General features: G+C 36.0%; 2 protein-coding genes across 5 annotated transcripts; one reads left to right on the top strand and one right to left on the bottom strand.

The window, feature by feature from the left end:
• Positions 1-1,408: 1,408 nt before the first annotated feature.
• PIGX (phosphatidylinositol glycan anchor biosynthesis class X) lies at positions 1,409-9,772 on the bottom strand. 4 transcript variants are annotated; one of them, XM_081329085.1, is made up of 7 exons: positions 9,597-9,772; positions 7,525-7,628; positions 7,014-7,071; positions 5,975-6,116; positions 3,677-3,890; positions 3,388-3,488; positions 1,409-2,793 (listed from the first exon to the last, which is right to left on the bottom strand). In XM_081329085.1, exons 2-7 carry the CDS (start codon positions 7,595-7,597, stop codon positions 2,644-2,646), a joined length of 738 nt encoding a protein of 245 aa, XP_081185211.1. In that variant the 5' UTR covers positions 7,598-7,628; positions 9,597-9,772; the 3' UTR covers positions 1,409-2,643. The 4 variants fall into 4 exon arrangements, with proteins under 4 accessions (XP_081185211.1, XP_081185212.1, XP_081185210.1 ...); XM_081329086.1 differs by lacking the exon at positions 9,597-9,772 and adding an exon at positions 8,847-9,381; XM_081329084.1 differs by lacking the exon at positions 9,597-9,772 and adding an exon at positions 8,718-8,756.
• Positions 9,773-10,217: 445 nt separating this feature from the next.
• CEP19 (centrosomal protein 19) lies at positions 10,218-13,958 on the top strand. The gene is made up of 2 exons (XM_081329088.1): positions 10,218-10,435; positions 11,872-13,958. Exons 1-2 carry the CDS (start codon positions 10,306-10,308, stop codon positions 12,231-12,233), a joined length of 492 nt encoding a protein of 163 aa, XP_081185214.1. The 5' UTR covers positions 10,218-10,305; the 3' UTR covers positions 12,234-13,958.
• Positions 13,959-18,301: the final 4,343 nt, after the last annotated feature.

The following is an 18,301-nucleotide window of genomic DNA, read 5'->3' as shown; positions in this document are numbered from 1 at the left end:
GATAAATAATCACAGGTTTTCTGTATAAGAAAATATTGCTTCAAAATGAATACAGGTAGTCCACAACTTATGACCGCAATTGAGCCCAAAATATATGCTGCTAAGCAAGCCAGTTGAGTTTTATCCCATTTTATGATCTTTTTTGCCATGGTTGTTAAGCGGATCACTGCAGTTAAGTGAATCATATGGTCATTAAGTGAATCAGGCTCCCCCCCATTGACTTTGCTTCTGGAAAGCCGCTGGGAAGGTTACAAATGGTGATCACATGGATTCCCCCCCTGACAGTGCAGCTATTATAAATACATGGCAGTTGCCAAGCCCCCAAATTCTGATTATGTGACCATGTAAATGCTGCAATGGTTGTAAGTGCAAAAACTAGTCATAAGTCACTTTTCACTACTGTAGTAACTTTGAACAATCACTAAACAAATGGTAGTAAGGACTACCTGTATAAATATTAGTGTATTAATTTCTAAATATATACTAACTTATCACCATTAGTATGTAAACTGAAATGAATAAAGCACAGATAAAACCCCAAAAATGAATCATTAAATGAAAAGAGAAATAACCAGCAGACCTGTGGCTCTGAGTACAACCACTATCTTTGTTATTCCCCCATGCCTCTGAGTGGAAGCATATTATGGGGTAAAGAAATGTGCGTGGTCATTTACCAAAGTAACATGGTAAGTTGTGGGGAGATAGTTTGCCTAATGCTAAGTTAGTCATTCTTAATCACATCACCACAAGCAAAACTTTTCTTTTGAGTCAAATGGGTTTAGCCAATTCCTTTAAAACTATGTGGTTTTATTAGAAATACATCTGCAGTGATTAATAATAAACAGTTCTTGTGTCAGTATAAAACAAATATAAGAAAAAATGGCCTTAAAATGTTTTCTTTTTTAAGAATGGTTCCTTAGACTTTATCACCAAACCTGCTGATTTACGAGGACATAAAAAACTGAAAATGAATTGTCTTATGAAACTGAGGTTGTACATATGCCTTTCTCTAATTATTGTGCGTGCCAATTCTAAAGAAGCACAAGAACGTATAATATTGATATAATAGCAGAGTGCCTATGAACGCAACCTAAATGTTGTACAGAAGAATTATTTGTATATTTACAATTGGAGGAAGATTCATTTTCCAGTAAGTGCAGGTTGTTATATTCATTTCCAGTAAATTTCAGCCAATAAAATCCTAAAAGATTTTGGATCCATGGATAATATAAACAGATTTACAGCTGATGTTTCATTAAATGCCTCAACATTTTATAAGTAGTTAATTCAGTGACAAAAAACGCTCCAAGCAAATACAAAACATTGTTCACATGGAACTTGAAGTAGTGCGGTAGTTGTAGCTCTGTCTCAGTTATCACATAGCATGTTGTAGAGAAAACAAAAGATCCAATCTTAAAGCAATTTATTATCCGGTGATGAAAAATACCACATGACAAGGTTTTCTAAAAATGTTTTAGAAGGGACTCATTTTAGACAGATCTAATACATATGAAAAGCAATTAAATTACATGAATTTGCATTGAAAACTGAAGTAGTATTTGCAAGAACATTTGAAGACATGCACTCTTCTGCATAAAAATTTATAAATATTCAATATTTTCTATAATTCTGACAAATGGCACACGCTAGCAATATCTCTAGTGATATGGGCAGAAAAATTAAGAACCTCTGAAACTGCTCAATATTTCCAGCATTACAGCAATTTTCTATTTCATTGCAGTTTCAGAGCTAATGGTTTATATCTAGCATTTTTTTCCAATTCTTGAAAAAGATATTCCTGTCTATATTCACAGACATTGGAACTATGAAAGTATTTTCTATGACACTCTATAGAAGCAAAAGCTGGACTTTTGAAGAAGCAGGATAAAAAGACTTTGAATATGATGTAGGAGAAAAATCTTTAAAAATCAAGTAGTGCTTGAATTACAACCACAATTGAGCCCAAAATTTCTGATGCTGAGACATTTGTTAAGTGAGTTTTACCCCATTTTACAACCTTTCTTGCCACAGTTGTTAAGTGAATCACTGCAGTTACTAAGTTAGTAACACTATTGTTAAGTAAATCTGGTTTCCCCACTGACTTTGCTTGTCAGAAGGTCAGAAAAGGTGATCACATGGAACACTGCAACCTTCACAAATATGAGTCAGTTGTGAAGCATCTGAGTTTTGATCACAAAACCATGGGGATGCTGCAATGGTTGCAAGTGTGAAAAATGATCAGTCAGTTTTTTCAGTGCCACTGTAAGTTTGAATGGTCACTAAACGAACTGTTGTAAGAAGGGGAGTATCTGTACAGCCAATGAAACGAATAGAACAAAAGAGCCAAACTCAAATGACCAAGCTCAAATTATAATTTGGTCATATTAACTGAAGCCAAACTTTCTCCATAAAGTTGGGAAAGGTGGAGGAGAGGAGAACCTCAGGAGAACTTGATTACAATAGTGATGAATGAGCTGTTTAGAGACCCAAAAGGTCAGGTTGCATCCTGAAAAAGGCCAAGTTATTTATCACCAAGCATCAATCCCAGCTTTTGGGATATGATCAAGCTTGCTCTTTTCTTATCTCTAGTTTGGATAGTTTGACAGCCTTTCCATGATTTCAATAATAAAAGCTTGCTTAATATCACATTGAGCAATGTATGGACCTGTATCTGCATAAAGCTGAAAGGATAAAACTGGAACATAGTCCTGTGGTAATAAGTGTTATTGCACAAACCAAGGCAAAGTGATGTTTGAGTGCAACTGGTACCTGCAGTTCCAATTCTTTACTTAGCTACCGTATAAAAAAAAAGAATTGCAAATTAGGAGATCAGTAAGATACTTTTTGTTCAAAACAGATAACATAACTTATCATATTTATTGTGAACTGTACCTGAACACCCACATGTTTAAATTAAATATTTTAATCTAACAATCCTTTCATACTTTCCATTTTCAAGTTCTTTGCAACAATCTCTTTTATGGCATAAATTTGTATAAAACTATTCAGTACAGTTGCCACTGAGCTTTATTCCTAAATATGAATTGCTGCAGCATTAATTCTGCTCCACAGCAATAGAATAATTTATAAATGTAATTGGATGGAAATATTTATCTTTTTATTTTGAACTCAAAATTACATTTAATACTTTAAACAATACATTTCATATTTAAGACTGTGTTTACTAGTACTGATGTTATCTAGTCAATTAGTGAAACACCTACTGGGTGAATAAAATTTAATTTTTTAAGCAAAATTTAGATTGATAAGCAACTTTTTTTAATCGGCTAGAACTATGTGTGGACTAGAATAAAATAAACATTTCAAAATAGTTATAGAAGTATATATTTGAAGAAAAACCAAAGCATAGAAGAAATATGAATGTACCATTTTATATTTCATGCTCTTCCAATAGCATACATCTAGATTATTCTGGGAACATGGAGCTTCTATTTCAGCTTCTTTCAGACAGTTCACTGGAAAAAAAGCTAAGAGAAGCAAAAAGAAAGACATTTTAAATGCAGCACTCAGAGAACAGGTTATTCTTAGACTGTAAGCATTACTTTACTTTATGAAAGTATCTCCCTAATGCTTCCTATAGTATGTAACATTTCCTCTCCAAGTTTTTATGAATCAACAGTCGCTTTTTAATTCTTTTTCAATAATAATCACGTACATTTTTGGCAATAGATCATTATTTCTGGACTCTGCAAGACAACAAGAATTTTTCCATCACTTTCTGAGGGACGGTAATACCGGCAGTGCAGTGGTAATAATGCTTTAAAACAGGTAATGCACTTAGGATCAGGTCTCATGTAAATGAGGACAGAAGAATCAGTTGCTAAATACTCAGGAACTTCCAAATCTACTTCATCTGTAATCACCAGTGCCTATGGGAAAAGAAATGTATAATGAAAATGACGTAATTTATACTAATATCTAATTTATATTATCATCCTATTTAGGGAATGCTACTATTTCACTGAAGAGTCTCAAAGTTAACCCTATTATTCCTATACGGGTAGTCTTCAAATTATGATCCACTATTGAGCCCAAAATTTCCATTGCTAAGCAAGGCAGTTGAATTTTGCCTCATTTTAGGACCCTTTTTGCCATAATGGTTAAGTAAATCACATAGTCATTAAGCAAGTCTGGCTTCATCCATTGACTTTGCTTGTTGGAAGGCAGCTGAAGAGATTAAGAATGATGATCACATGACCCCAGGATAGTCATAAATATTTATTTATTTATTTATTTGTTTTTATAAACCGCCCTTCTCCCGAGGGACTCGGGGCGGTGTACAGAGTAAGGTAGGTATACAGATTGAACAATAGTGAAAAACAATAGTAAAAACAAACTGGGACCCCAATTAGAGCAATATGTCAATTGCCAGGTGCCCAAATTCTGATCAAGTGAGTATAGGGATGCTGCTATGAACCTAAATGTGAAAAATGGTCATAAATTACTTTCTACAGTGCCTTTGAAACTTTGTACAAATCGTAAGCTGAGAATTACCTATATAACTATCAGTGTTTTTCTTTCACCTTCTCCTTAATACAAGTAGTCCTCAACTTACAACCACAATCGAACCCAAAATTTCTGTTTCTAAGTTGAGTGAGTTTTGCCCCATTTTACCTTTCTTAACCAGAGTACCTTTCTTAACCAGAGTTAAATGAATCACTGCAGTTGTTAGTAACGTACGTTAAGTGAATCTAGCTTTCCCATTGACTTTGCTTGTCAGAAGGTTGCAAAACATAATCACATGACCCCAGGACACTGCACAGTCATAAATATGAGTCAGTTGCCAAGTGTCTGAATTTTGATCATGTGATCATGGGAGATTCTGCTACAAGAGTGTGCCGGCATCAAGCTCCCTGCGCCCTGTGCGTTCCCACAGAGAGGGCCTCCTCAGGGTGCCACCGATCAGAGAATGTCGATTGGTGGCGCCCAGGGGGAGATCCTTCTCTGTGGGCGCTCCGGAGCTGTGGAATCAGTTGCCGGTAGAGCTCCGGATGGCGCCCGATCTTTGCTCCTTTCGTCGCGATCTCAAGACGTTTTTGTTTGTACAAGCCGGCCTAGCCTGATGGGGATTGGTGGGGTTTTTATTTTTTGTATTTTTAATTTTATTTTTGGGGTTTTATTATTGTATTAATTGTTTTAACTTGGGCAATTATTTAATCTTTTTTTAATGTTTGTACTTTGTATTTGACTTTTGCCCTGTGAACCGCCCTGAGTCCTCAGGGAGAAGGGCGGTATATAAATATTATTAAATTAAATTAAATTATTAAATTAAAATTAAAAGCAGTCATAAGTCACTTTTTCAGTGCCACTGTAATTTCGAACAGTCACTAAACAAACTGTTGTAAGTCAAGGACTATTTGTACTAAATATTTGTTATAACCAATAACATCAGTAAAATTGATACAGATTGTAGCCAATTGTTGAATTACTGCAAATCCTTATAGTAGCTGGCATGGACTTTGATTTTAAATTCCAAATCCTCATCATTATCAAAATGACAAAGTATTACTTTGAAAGTAGTTTCACTTCCAGAAGCCTTTAGGTATGCAGATACTTTAATCCCAGTTTCAATAATATCAGACAGGAATTAATACTATTAGGATATGGGTACTGTACCACGTTTTAATTTCTTTTTCTCTAAAGTGTCAGGATATAGTTATTTCAGATATTAATCGTATGCATTTCTGATTTCAGTTCTTTGGTCAACTCTGTTTCTCCTTAAGTACTTATTAAATACTTAATGATTGTAAAATTAGAAAATTGATAAAATATTTATAATAAAAAAGAATGTATTTTGAGTGCTGAAAATGTATTTAATTTTTTCCCAAAACTTCATAAAAAATAGCATTTTGTTCTACCTTTAAACACTTCCAGAAATGTTACATACTTATTGCTAATTGTTTTGTGCTGTATCCAATGCAAAATTAATCTTGATACCATCCAAAAATCATACCTTAGTGAGATTATGCTGCTGTAAAGATTTCAATTCATAGGGATCCACATATAATCCTCTTGGGAGATGTATTTTAATTGCAAGCTTGCAACTTTCAAGGCCTTCATCAGCTATACCAAAATCTACCCTAATCAAGAGATCTCTAACACAAAGAAGAAAACAAAGAAAAAGGATTTTAATAGACATGTAGAGAATACAAACAATTTCCAAACATACCAGTTATATATCTCTGTGTAAAGAACTTTTAAATATTATGAATCTGCAATTGTAAATTTAATCAGCAGGTTTTTTTCTAAAGAATCTGTATATATAGTTTTAATGTTTTTAATGTAAATCGCTTCAAGTCACCTTTGGCTAGATGGGTTCCATATATTTAATAACTTTAACAATTAGAAGATTACACTAAGTCTCACTGAAATTTAATGAATTCACTTCTTCATAATAATGCTTAAGCAAAGCTTTCATTTATTATCATCTAAACTCACATCACAGAAATTAATGTAAATGCCTGGACCTAAAGCTGAGATTAAGTTGCAGCCCAATTAATTTTGCATTACTTGAATGTAACTACTACATAACTAGCTGTATGTAGACTGAGCTCCATACATATCTATTGGACGAAGGCTAAGCAAACTGAATATACATTGATAAAGATTAATATTACCAATAATCTCGCCTCATGTCCGTATATACCAGAAAAGTATTTCAACATCATTCAGTTGCTCAGTTAACTGTTTATTCAAAGTACACATGCTTTTTGACCCAAAATCATGCTTTCATAACAAAAGAAAGATCTCAGAATTTAAAGTGTACAGGTTTAAAATGTAATTGAATTCATAGAATTAAAATATTAATTAAAAGAAACTGTTCCTAGTCATGTTAAAGCTGCTTCAGTAGCCAAGTAAGTTGTGTGGCCCATCTAAAAATGAATAAAAGTGTATATGCCTATCAGATATAATTAGAAAAATGCAAAAGTGATGGATTTAGGCCTTACTGAAACACTGTTAAAATACACCGATCAAAATTTGTGATAACTGACCTATGAAAGCCATCTTTCAAAAGCTGTTGCGAGATTTCAGGACATGTGTTCTGTGCATCTATTAAAACCAAAAAAGTCTTTACTGTTTTCAACAATAGGTGATCATTTGTAAACAGCGTAATACAGAATTCTAACACTTTCAAAATTTCAATATTCTTATGTCCTTAATCCAGAACAGAAATGAAATTATTGATATTGTAATAAATATAAAAAGACTTCTTTCTTGAAGTCAGACAGCAGTCCTTTTATTTAATGGTTGCAAACTGTTTTAATCCAGCCTATTGTAGAATGCAAAAATACCTTGTCCCCAAATTTCTAGCAGCAAATTTCCAATATAAATTAGAAGTTTTCTGGCTGCACTGCCACATACCTCCCATAACAAGATAAGCCTGGCTCCATTCCTTTCAATATTCTAAAAGACTTGGTTTGTTAACAGACTGCCAGAAAACTGGAGATGTACTTAGAGGGTTCCATTGTTGAGGTAGCTATTCTTATTCAGATTGTAACTTACATAAAAATTCAGGCATTATACATAGACTAAAAAATTTCAGAAAGGAGAGAATATCCCAGTTGAAGGAACACATTTTTCTTCTACTGGTACATTTCAAAATAAACCTGCAAGACCAAAAAAAAATCACATTATAACAAATGTACAGAATATTTTGCATAGTGCAGATTATTATTTTTTAATCCCATTTATATCCCGCCCTTCTCCAAAGACTCAGGGCGGCTTACAATTTTAAGCACAAACCAATGTGCTTAGCAATAGCCTTCATTCTATGTATATGCCTGCTTATTAGGACTTTTGCCCTCCCCCCAAGCGGCATTATTACAAAGTCAGCTTATTGCCCCCAACAATCTGGGTCCTCATTTTACCTACCTCGGAAGGATGGAAGACTGAGCCTGGTGGGACTCGAAGCTGCACTAATTGCAGGCAGCTGGTGTTACTTAAGGAGGCATTAGCCTACTGCTCCACCAAGGCTCTTTTTTATTTTGTTACATAACTATGCAAATGACAATAAGAATTAATTCCATGTAAGATAAGTTCTTAAGTTCTGTAGCTCTTCCTGTCTACTGGCCTTATAAAGTTTCAAAAATGTCTACCACAGCATTTTAAACTTATAAACTGCCTGTGTACATCTCAGCATACATATATTTATGACATCTCACACTGTATATATAATATCATTTCTTATGTTATATACACATCACAATTCAATCATGTACTCTTCATTTGTATAAATGCAATAAAAAGTGCTTTTGAATTTGGAAACTGACTCATATCTTAAGAATGCTGATACAAATAATCAAACGTTTCTTTGTAGAAAATAAGCCTATTTTGCTAAGGACATTTTTAATCAATAAAATGGATTTGTCATAAAAGATATTGTGCCTAATCAACATTGGCTGTATTTGAAAATCTAAAATGTGGGTAATACTGGGAAAAGGCTTAGATTGGGGGGGGGGTGTCTTCAAACACTGGCTGAGGAATTCTGGGAGTTGAAGTCCATGAGTCATAAAAGAGCCGAGGTTGCCTACCCCTGGGCTAGACAGACACTTGTCTGACGTGGTATAATTCTGCTTGAGCAGGAGGCTGGACTAGAAGGCCTCCAAGGTCCCTTCCAGCTCTATTCTATGTTAAGAGGCAACAGAGGGAAAGCACTTTTATCTACTCTTTCCTTTTCAACAGAAGAATAACGCAACCTCAACATTACCGTACAACCCTGCGTACTTCTTACAGGACTTCTCCCTTCCGTTTATAACTAAGACCCCTCCTTAGGTCTGTCCCAGTTCCGCCAGACTGAAAAAACATACAACAGATAAGTTACGTACGTTTGTCTCCCGCTACCCTAATAACCTACGGAGAATCGAAAAAGGCAAAAGCGGCTTGTAGAGACTAATCCAGATGCCGCCACAAATCTGTGCGAGTTTTCTTTCATCACAGGCCAATTCTCCGACACCAATGCCGAGGACCAGATGCAGTAGCTACGCCCTTCTGCATTTAAAGTGATGAGGGGAGAAAATTGGTCTAAGCGACGGAAGAGAAAAGGAAGAGCGATGTCCATGGGGCGATAACTGCTGCACCTTTCAAGGGCTAGCAGATTCTGCTTTCGAGTTAACCCAGCTGTTGAAATAAAAATTACAGTAATATCAATCTTATTTTTTAAAAAAAATTTACAGCTGGGAAAGGCTATTAGGACCAACCCAAAGGGCACAAACTGCTAATGCTACACAAGCTTTTGAACATTACAGAATCTCTTCTGGGTCTGAAGAGTTCTGGAGCTTAAAAACCTGCGCCTTCTTTCACACCATCTAGGACGGCGATCCGCGTTCAAGTACCCGGAAGCGACTTCGTTTAAGCAGGGGTCTTCAAACTCGGCCCTTTTATGACTTGTGGACTTCAACTCCCAGAATTCCTCAGCCAGGCATGCTGGCTGAGGAATTCTGGGAGTTGAAGTCCACAAGTCATAAAAGGGCCGAGTTTGAACACCCCTGTCCTAAAGGTTCGCGTCTCCAACAACAGCTGAACGCGGAACTGGCCTACGCAAGAAAAGAAAAAGAACGCTGCGTGTCTTCAAGCACCTGCAAACGAATTCCTGCCGCGATCAAATGGTCATTTGCTCCTCCCAGCGGCGATTCTCGGCGCGGGGAGGCGGCGGGGGGGCCGCTCCAGGCTCGGCGTATCTTCACAGGGAGCCCCGTATCCCGAAAACGATTTCAAAAAGCAGAGCGAAAGATTTCAATCCACGGGGGCGGCCGTAGCGGAAGCGGGGCTGAGCTACGGCCGGATCGGCGAGTCAACCAAGTCAAAGAGTGGAATGCGCTGCTTCCATCCGCCTTGAAGAGCGCCTTCTTTCGAGCAGGCAACCACCCTGTGCCCACCGCGGAGCTGGCTGGCTTGACAGCGCCCTCTCCTCCTCCTCCTCCTCCTCCTCTTGGCTACGAGGCATCCTATCCTACTCTCTCTTGCGCCCCTGGGCCGCGCGCTTGCCCTTCCTCGTCTTTACGGAAGAAGAGCAGGCCGGAGTTTTGATTAATAGCCCGACAATAGGACGGAAAATTGCCACTTCGAGCAGTGCTCCACGAGACCCCTGTGGGAAGCCTTCAGCTTGCGGGCCTGGCCTCTTTAACTTCCCGACGGATGACGCCACGCGGAACGCTCCAGTAAACCGCCGAAACTCGCGCGGTGCTCCTTTTAAGTGCGGCGCTGCTTCATCTCGAGAATAGCTCTCCCAGAAGAAAACGAAATGGCTGGGCTCTCTCCTCGCTGAGCATTACAACAGAAGTTGGGATGTCTTATGTTGCCAAAAAGTGTGGCATCCAGTTACAGCCCCCATCTATCGTTTTGATCTATGAAGACCCGTTTAAGAAGAATCTGCGCAAGCGCATCATGCCTATCCGGAATTTTACCAAATTCTCAGGTACAATGTAATAATAATAATAATAATAATAATAATAATAATAATAATAATAATAATAATAATAATAATAATAATAATAATAATAATAATAATAATGTTGGAAGGGACCTTGGAGGTCATCTAGTCCAACCCCCTGCTCAGGCAGGAAACCTTATACCATTTCAGGCAAATGGCTGTCCAGTCTCTTCTTAAAAACCTCCAGTGTTGGAGCATTCACCACCTCTGGAGGCAGGTTGTTCCACTGGTTAATTGTTCTAACTGTCAGGAAGTTTCTCCTTAGTTCTAGGTTGCCTCTCTCCTTGACTAGTTTCCATCCGTTGCTTCTTGTTCTGCTTTCAGGTGCTTTGGAGAATAGCTTGACTCCCTCTTCTTTGTGGCAGCCCCTTAGATATTGGAACACTGCTATCATGTCACCCCTCACTCTTCTCTTCGTTAAACTACACATACCCAATTCCAGCAACCGTTCCCTATATGTTTTGGCCTCCAGCCCCCTAATCATCTTTGTTGCTCTTCTCTGTACCCTTTCTAGAGTCTCGACATCTTTTTTACATCGTGGTGACCAAAACTGGATGCAGTATTCCAAGTGTGGCCTTACCAAGGCATTGTAGAGTGGTATTAGTACTTCACTTGATCTTGATTCTGTCCCTCTGTTAATGCAGCCTAGCACTGTGTTGGCTTTTTTGGCAGCTACAGCACACTGCTGGCTCATATTGAAGTGATTGTCTACTAGGACTCCGAGATCCCTTTCACAGTTACTACTATTTCAATAAATTTCAAACTTTATCGCTGGTATTTTCTCATACATATATCGTGTTCAGTGCCCGTTTTTCTGCATTTATTTGGGAATGGAATTTGTTTCATTGAGTTCCCATACTTTGCTCACTTCATTTTATAAATTTGATTGTATTATCTATATTTATAAGAGACAGATATATTAAGACACTGTGAATGTACATAGCACGATCCTATTTCTAAAAAAAAATAGTTTTTTAAATTTGTAGAGCTTTGGGATTGACCTAACTTGTTCTCAATACATCCAGGCCATTAATTCTAAAAGTTTGGGAACCACTTGGAACAACTGTCTGAAATTGTTGTTAAAGATTTTGCCATGTCATATCTTTTCAAAGCCACAGGTCTGTTGCTGTAAGGACTTCCCATAGGCATGTTCACTTTATCAGTAATACTAATTTTGACATCTTTGCTTTACAAAACATTGAATATTTACAAAACATTGAAATAATTCAAGAATTCTGCCAAATTTATGTTGTATCAATGTAGATCTTAAAGTATGCTGCTATGGCCATGTGTTATAAACACAAATGGTTAAAAGAAAATATGTTTTAAGTTTGTTTTCTTTAAAGCCTTTCTAATACACATTTCCAAAATTACTTTAGAGATTTTTAAAAGTATAATCATTATTTTGACCTTTCATACAGACTGCAGCAGAGCGGCAGAGCAGCTGAAGAATAATCCTCGGCACAAGACATATTTAGAAGGGGTATCATTGGAGCAGCTAAAAAAGTTACACAATTTGTTGAGATGCCACCTTCAAGGACAAACTTTGAGTCAGAGTTTGAAAAAAGTTGAGCAGAATGAAACCATTGATCCAGAAGAGGATCTAAATAAACTGAATGATGAAGAGCTAGCCCAAAGGAAAAGAACCATGGATGAATTGTTTGAAAAGAACAGAAAAAGAAAAGAGGACCCAGATTTTATTTACAATGTAGAGGTGGAATTTCCACAAGATAAGGAGCTTGAAGCTTGTGAGTGGGATACAGAAACAGAGGATGAATTTTAATGCAAAACTAAGCTTAGGGACTTCTAGGGACTGTTTATAAATTACATATACTTTGTTTTAGTAACAATATTTGACTAAAGTATCAATGAAAAGTAGCATTGTGTCCTGTCAAAATAATTGACATGTTTTCTTTGCTTATCATTTAAAAATATTCTGAAATATTCATATTAAAATAATATGCAAAAATGTGTGTACAGAGCATGAATGTCTTGAGTAGAAAATCTGTACTGGTTTTTGTATTGGTATGGGAAATATCCATTAAGTAAACGTTGACTTAAATAAACTTTATGCAGACAGGCACTGGAATAGCAGCTACCATTATGTCTATTTCTCGAGCACAAAATGGCACCTATTATGTTTGTGAACAGGCAAAGTGCATGATCCAACACAATATTCCTGAAATGCAACCTTGCTTAATCCAGAAACTAAGCAAAACTGCTGAAAACAAAAGGAGATGTGTCACTAGAGAACCAACTGTATATGAAAGCACATCTCCTGCAAACATTCATATTCATAGACATGTTTGCAGAAGCCGTTGAAGTGTATCAATGGGGTAGAACTTATTTGGCAAGATCTATTGTGAGAACTGCAGATTTAAAAAGGCTTCCTCATCCAGGAATTTTCTAAATAAAGGAAGAACTAAAACCAATTTTAAAAAATAGTTCATTCTTAAACGCAATTCTTCCACCTTTGCCATAAACGTTTGCTTCAGGGATTAAGTCTTTCAGGAGTTGAACTTCCATTTCTGACATCGATATTGAATAAGTTTTGGGCAGATTCAAATCCCTCATCCACACCTTAAGTGAAGAAGGAGCAACCCATTTCAGGACATAATATGATTTTTGAGTTAGAATTTTCACTTATAGGAAGGAGACCCCATTAAACATCATTGGACCTCAATAGCAACTTTTGGTATTTTAGAAGTGATTTCCATTCTAACATTATACTCATGTCAGCTGGAAGGAAAGAACATTCTTAATTGTTTGACCTAGCAGTTCTCTATGTTGGCAGAAACGAAGTGAGCACATCCACCAACTTCCTTCTGTCATGTGAATACCTTGAGGCTAGCTGGTCAGAGATACTCATAATGACACAAGGAAACTACAGTATACATGCACAATTTTGTGGTGGCTTTTTGTCCACAAATAATTTATATTGGAATTAAAAATACTGTACTTATATGGGAGAAACTAATTTTAAGTACCAAAAATTTGACCCATAAAATTCTCAGCCATCTTACATGTTAACTTTTTTAAAAAATGGCTTATAATAACTGAATGGATCCTTTTTAAGAGAAGAATTGGGGCTTAAGTATTTTGGCCATATGTATATAAATATATCTTTGTAGGTTATTAATGTAGGTATTTAGCAAATGTCCTGTCTGTAACAATATGTATTCAAGATACATTTTTTAAAAAATATTCCAGCATTTGTTCTCCAGAGGGCAGTATTTTCTCATTTAAAAATCTGGGGCAAATTTTTGCATTTAAAAAGAATTTCTATGTTATTAATCAAAACATAGTTTGGGATATTCTCTTTTAATTCTCTTTTAACTTTGTATTTTATATTGATGTGATTTTAAAATGCCCTGTAAACCGCCCTGAGTCCTTCGGGAAAGGGCGGTATATAAATCTAATAAAATCTAAAATCTAAATCTAAATATAAAGTAACTTGGGAATAGGTTGTATTATTGTATTTAAGAATTGTATATTCTGATGTCTAACAAATAGCAATAAATACATTTTAGTGACATTGGGTATGTGTAGTTTAATGAAGAGAAGGGTGAGGGGTGACATGATAGCAGTGTTCCAATATCTAAGGGGCTGCCACAAAGAAGAGGGAGTCAAGCTATTCTCCAAAGCACCTGAAAGCAGAACAAGAAGCAACGGATGGAAACTAGTCAAGGAGAGAGGCAACCTAGAACTGAGAAACTTCCTGACAGTTAGAACAATTAACCAGTGGAACAACCTGCCTCCAGAGGTGGTGAATGCTCCAACACTGGAGGTTTTTAAGAAGAGACTGGACAGCCATTTGCCTGAAATGGTATAAGGTTTCCTGCCTGAGCAGGGGGTTGGACTAGATGACCTCCAAGGTCCCTTCCAACTTATTATTATTATTATTATTATTATTATTATTATTATTATTATTATTGTTATTGTTATTGTTATTTTCTTGGTCTGACAAAAGATTTTTTCTAAGGAATATCAGCAATTCCTGATATTACAAAATATAATTTAGGTGATCAGCCCCTGTTTAATGCAAGAAACTGAATAATCAAGCATCTTTTACAAAATGGATCACCTGTAAAGCATAGCTTTAACCTTCAACTTAAATTTAACTTAAATTTATTTTTCTGCAGATTTGACTGAATTTTCTCCATTTGGAATAAAGCAAGGTTTAACTCTATCCTTTTTTATTATTATTATCAAAACACTGGGATAGATTATACGTACATTGGTTCCAAGTAAGTTACTAGATAATATGGTGATGATAGGAATATATAACTCCATACAGTACCCTCTCTGGATGGTGCCCTCTGACAGTGTTCATTAAAGTAGTTAAGAGCACTTTTTTGCAGAGCTTTTAATTCATTGTAAAGGCTGTTGCTGGACCATGGGTATTTCAATTTATGATTTAATCAATCATATTTGTGCTAGGTACATGTATCATTGATTCTGATGGTTTATTGTAAACAGTCTTGGAATACAGCAGTAATTAAAAGACATAAATTACTGGAAATATTTGTTTAAGTTGTTTGAAGAAAACTACAACTTTATTCAGGCTAAACCTAATGGGAATTATGCCAATTTGGTTGTGTTTTTAAGTGTTTAAAAGTTTAATGTTATAACACGACCATCTCTGAAACATTCAAAATGTCTATATGTAATCATGTAAAGTTATACTTTGTTTAATTATGTTTGATTGAATAAGCCACAAATGAATGCTCTGCACATGATTTGCAAACTACAGTGATTGGGTAAAATAAGCCAGCATCCAAACAAATCAATTTATGATGTAATGCAGAGTGTAAGCCCAGCCACAATATTTATTATTTGTTTCTCTTCTTTACTACTGGATTCTCAGATATTCTAGAAATGCAGTACATGAAACATAAGTAACAGTGTGGTAAAAAGCAGCTACAGCATTAAATAGTGAAGACAAAAGCCACTGAAGACAAAAAACTGTTGAGGTCTGGAAACTGGAAGCAGCCCTTTGAGGTTAGCCAAATGCAAAAAGGAAAAGTTTAATTTTGTGAATGTTATCACACTTGAACAGTTGTGTAGCAGTACAGTCTGTTCCTGAAACTAAAGATCTGTGTCAAAAGGTAAGGGACATAAAGTGTTAATAGTGTTAGGCATTAATGCACAAGACTCATTTGAATGCGATAATGCAAATTAACCCATCCCATTTGTACAATAAGAAGCCTTCATTCTCATTTTCACCACAAATGGTCTGGGTACGAAATATGTGAATGTGCACAAAGTCATTATGATTGTGGTGAACGTTATGTTTTTTGTACAGCATTATGAAGAATTTGAAATCTAAGTTGTGTTCTCTTCCATTAAATACAGCTATTGTTTCTTGTAAAATATCCTCTGCTCACTGCTGAAAATAGGCTATACAGATTTCATGGAATATATTTAATTGAATTAATTGTACCATAGCATGCTTCTATAAGTAATTTCCATTAATAGTAATCTAAGACTTTAAAAGCTAACTGGGTTAGCAAAAGTATAATACTAATTATAATAGTAATACTACTTGTCCTTCTTTGCACACCACTCTTGATTTTATGATATTCTCATTAGGTAAATGTCTTTATAATTTCTGTAATATCCCACTCCTCAATTGCCATATCACACCATTAGCTATGTAATAATCTTCTCCATAGTGCTGGCTTTTGACATTCATTCATTTATTATATCTGAACACCACCCATCTCCCAGCTATTCTGGGCAATTCACACAGGAATTAAAAATACAGGTGAAAAAATATAACAATAAGGACAAAGGTGCACAAGATGGTACAAAAAGCATAACACATACTCAGAGGCTGCAGTCACTCTAGTCAAAAGAAGAACCAGGACTTGAAGGCCTTCCAAAGTGCCTGTAGGTGTGAATCTTCCAGTGCATTCCTCTCAGTTAAAGCTCATTCCAGTGGACAAGCATAAAGAACTATAACTTGTTTCCAAAATTTTACCCCTCTTACAAACATACATGCATAATGTACAGCAAAAGGAAGCAAAAAATGAGAAATTCAGATGAGGAATTAAATGCAAGGCTAATTCTAAGCAGAACCGTACCACTAATACCAGCAAATGCACAATTTCATTTCTCTACAATGAATCTTGTTGAAGGGACCAAAAGTGTTTTTAACCATTTAGATAATCTCCAAGCCAAATCCCAAGAAGCTGCAACCATTAGATCTCAGGCGGAGATTAGTCTTGATAACTAAGAGCACAATAAGCTATAAAGTTAGAGCAAGGGGCAAGCAAAGAATTATCTGCAGTGGTTCCATCTAAATGATTCAGCAGCTTCCTTCACAAATCATTTCTTATCACTTGCCTTATAGATTATATGGTTTTCAGTGGTATATTTGATTAGATAAAAGATAAAGTTTATTCCCTTTTTTCCCCTGACATCCTTCTGATTTTTGTTAGGCAATGCCAGATTCAATACTCAGAACTGAAGTTTACTCAAACCAAAGACAGCCAGTTAATCTTTCTAGATCTTGTATGTGGTAAAAAAAAATTTGCACATCTGTTTTACAAGAAAAAAAAGTAGTTCAAAGTATGGTTATTCTTCTGAAGAAAAATCATTACTTTTCAGTTGCATTATTTCACAGTTACTAAGAAATGGGTAAAGTCAAGAAAAAAACGTCATAAATTTTTCTCTTTTCCTTGTACTAGGACTTATATCTTAGTAATGGGAAGCATGATTCTCTATTTCAGAAATAAAAGATAAACTAAGATGCATCTACGCATCTTCAGGATGTGTATTCATCAGAATAAGAGTTGAGGTTTACTCAGCATGTGGTTTTCCGGCAAACAACCCTCTACCACAGGAAGGCCTCAAAAAGGAAACATAGATCCATATTTACTGAATAACTGCTTATTTGCTTTCCTCAAACAATGGCAGTTTAATTCTTTGCCACAATACCAACTCTGCCATTATGGCACAATAGGAAAAGTCTCACGGAAAACATGTATGTATACTGTAAACCTATCTGTTCTTAATTTGATAATCTTCTTAAGGCAGGCTTTACACTTCTTTGAAAATTGCTATTTTGTCAGTCAGAATTCAAGTTCTGAATTCTGAATCCATTTGGCTAAATAGATTATTGTATTTTTCAGCTGGAACAAACCTTATTAAATAAGCAGTTCTGTTATATTTTTCTTGTCTACTTTACAGTTCAGTTGCTGCAGTCATATTTATTTGATTTATATAGCCCTCTAAATCACGTACATGAATCTAGGCAGCTGACAATAAAACAGATAAAATGCATAACACATAGCAGCCAAGCATCACAAAATGATGATCAACAAAGTCAAGAGACAGCCTCTGTTGTAAACCCAGGGTCCTAGATCAAGGCCCAAAACCAAGGTTTCAGAGCTTCGTAAAAGTCAGGGTTGGGGCTAACCTAATCTCAAAGGGAATTACAGTATTTTCCAAAACATGTTTGCCAGGATAGAAAATGTTCTCTTTCTGAACACTCCCAGCTGACACTCCTTAGCTGAGGCACCCAAAGCATGCTCCTTGTGCCATACCAGGTGGAATGGGTAGAAGCAATTGGGATGGGACAGTCCCACAAGTTGCCTGGTACTAAATCGTGAAAGGATGTAAAGAAGATTAATAGTATCTTGAAATGCACCTGGGATCACACTTAGGAGCCAATGGATCTCACTGAGTAGTGATGTCACACACTGAATAAATGACATCATTAACTATCTACACTGCCACTTTTTGCATCAGCTGAAGCTTCCTAATGATCTTCAAGGGCAACTCCAGCTAGAGCACATTGCCATATAGATAGTCATTCACTTACAACCATTCGCTTAGTGATTGTTT

The sequence above is a fragment of the Vipera berus genome, assembly GCF_964194415.1.
Source record: "Vipera berus genome assembly, chromosome: 5".
In the NCBI taxonomy this organism is placed as follows: domain Eukaryota; kingdom Metazoa; phylum Chordata; class Lepidosauria; order Squamata; family Viperidae; genus Vipera; species Vipera berus.
The sequence above is the reverse complement of the archived record's forward strand: the minus strand, read 5'-3'. Positions and strand labels throughout refer to the sequence as shown.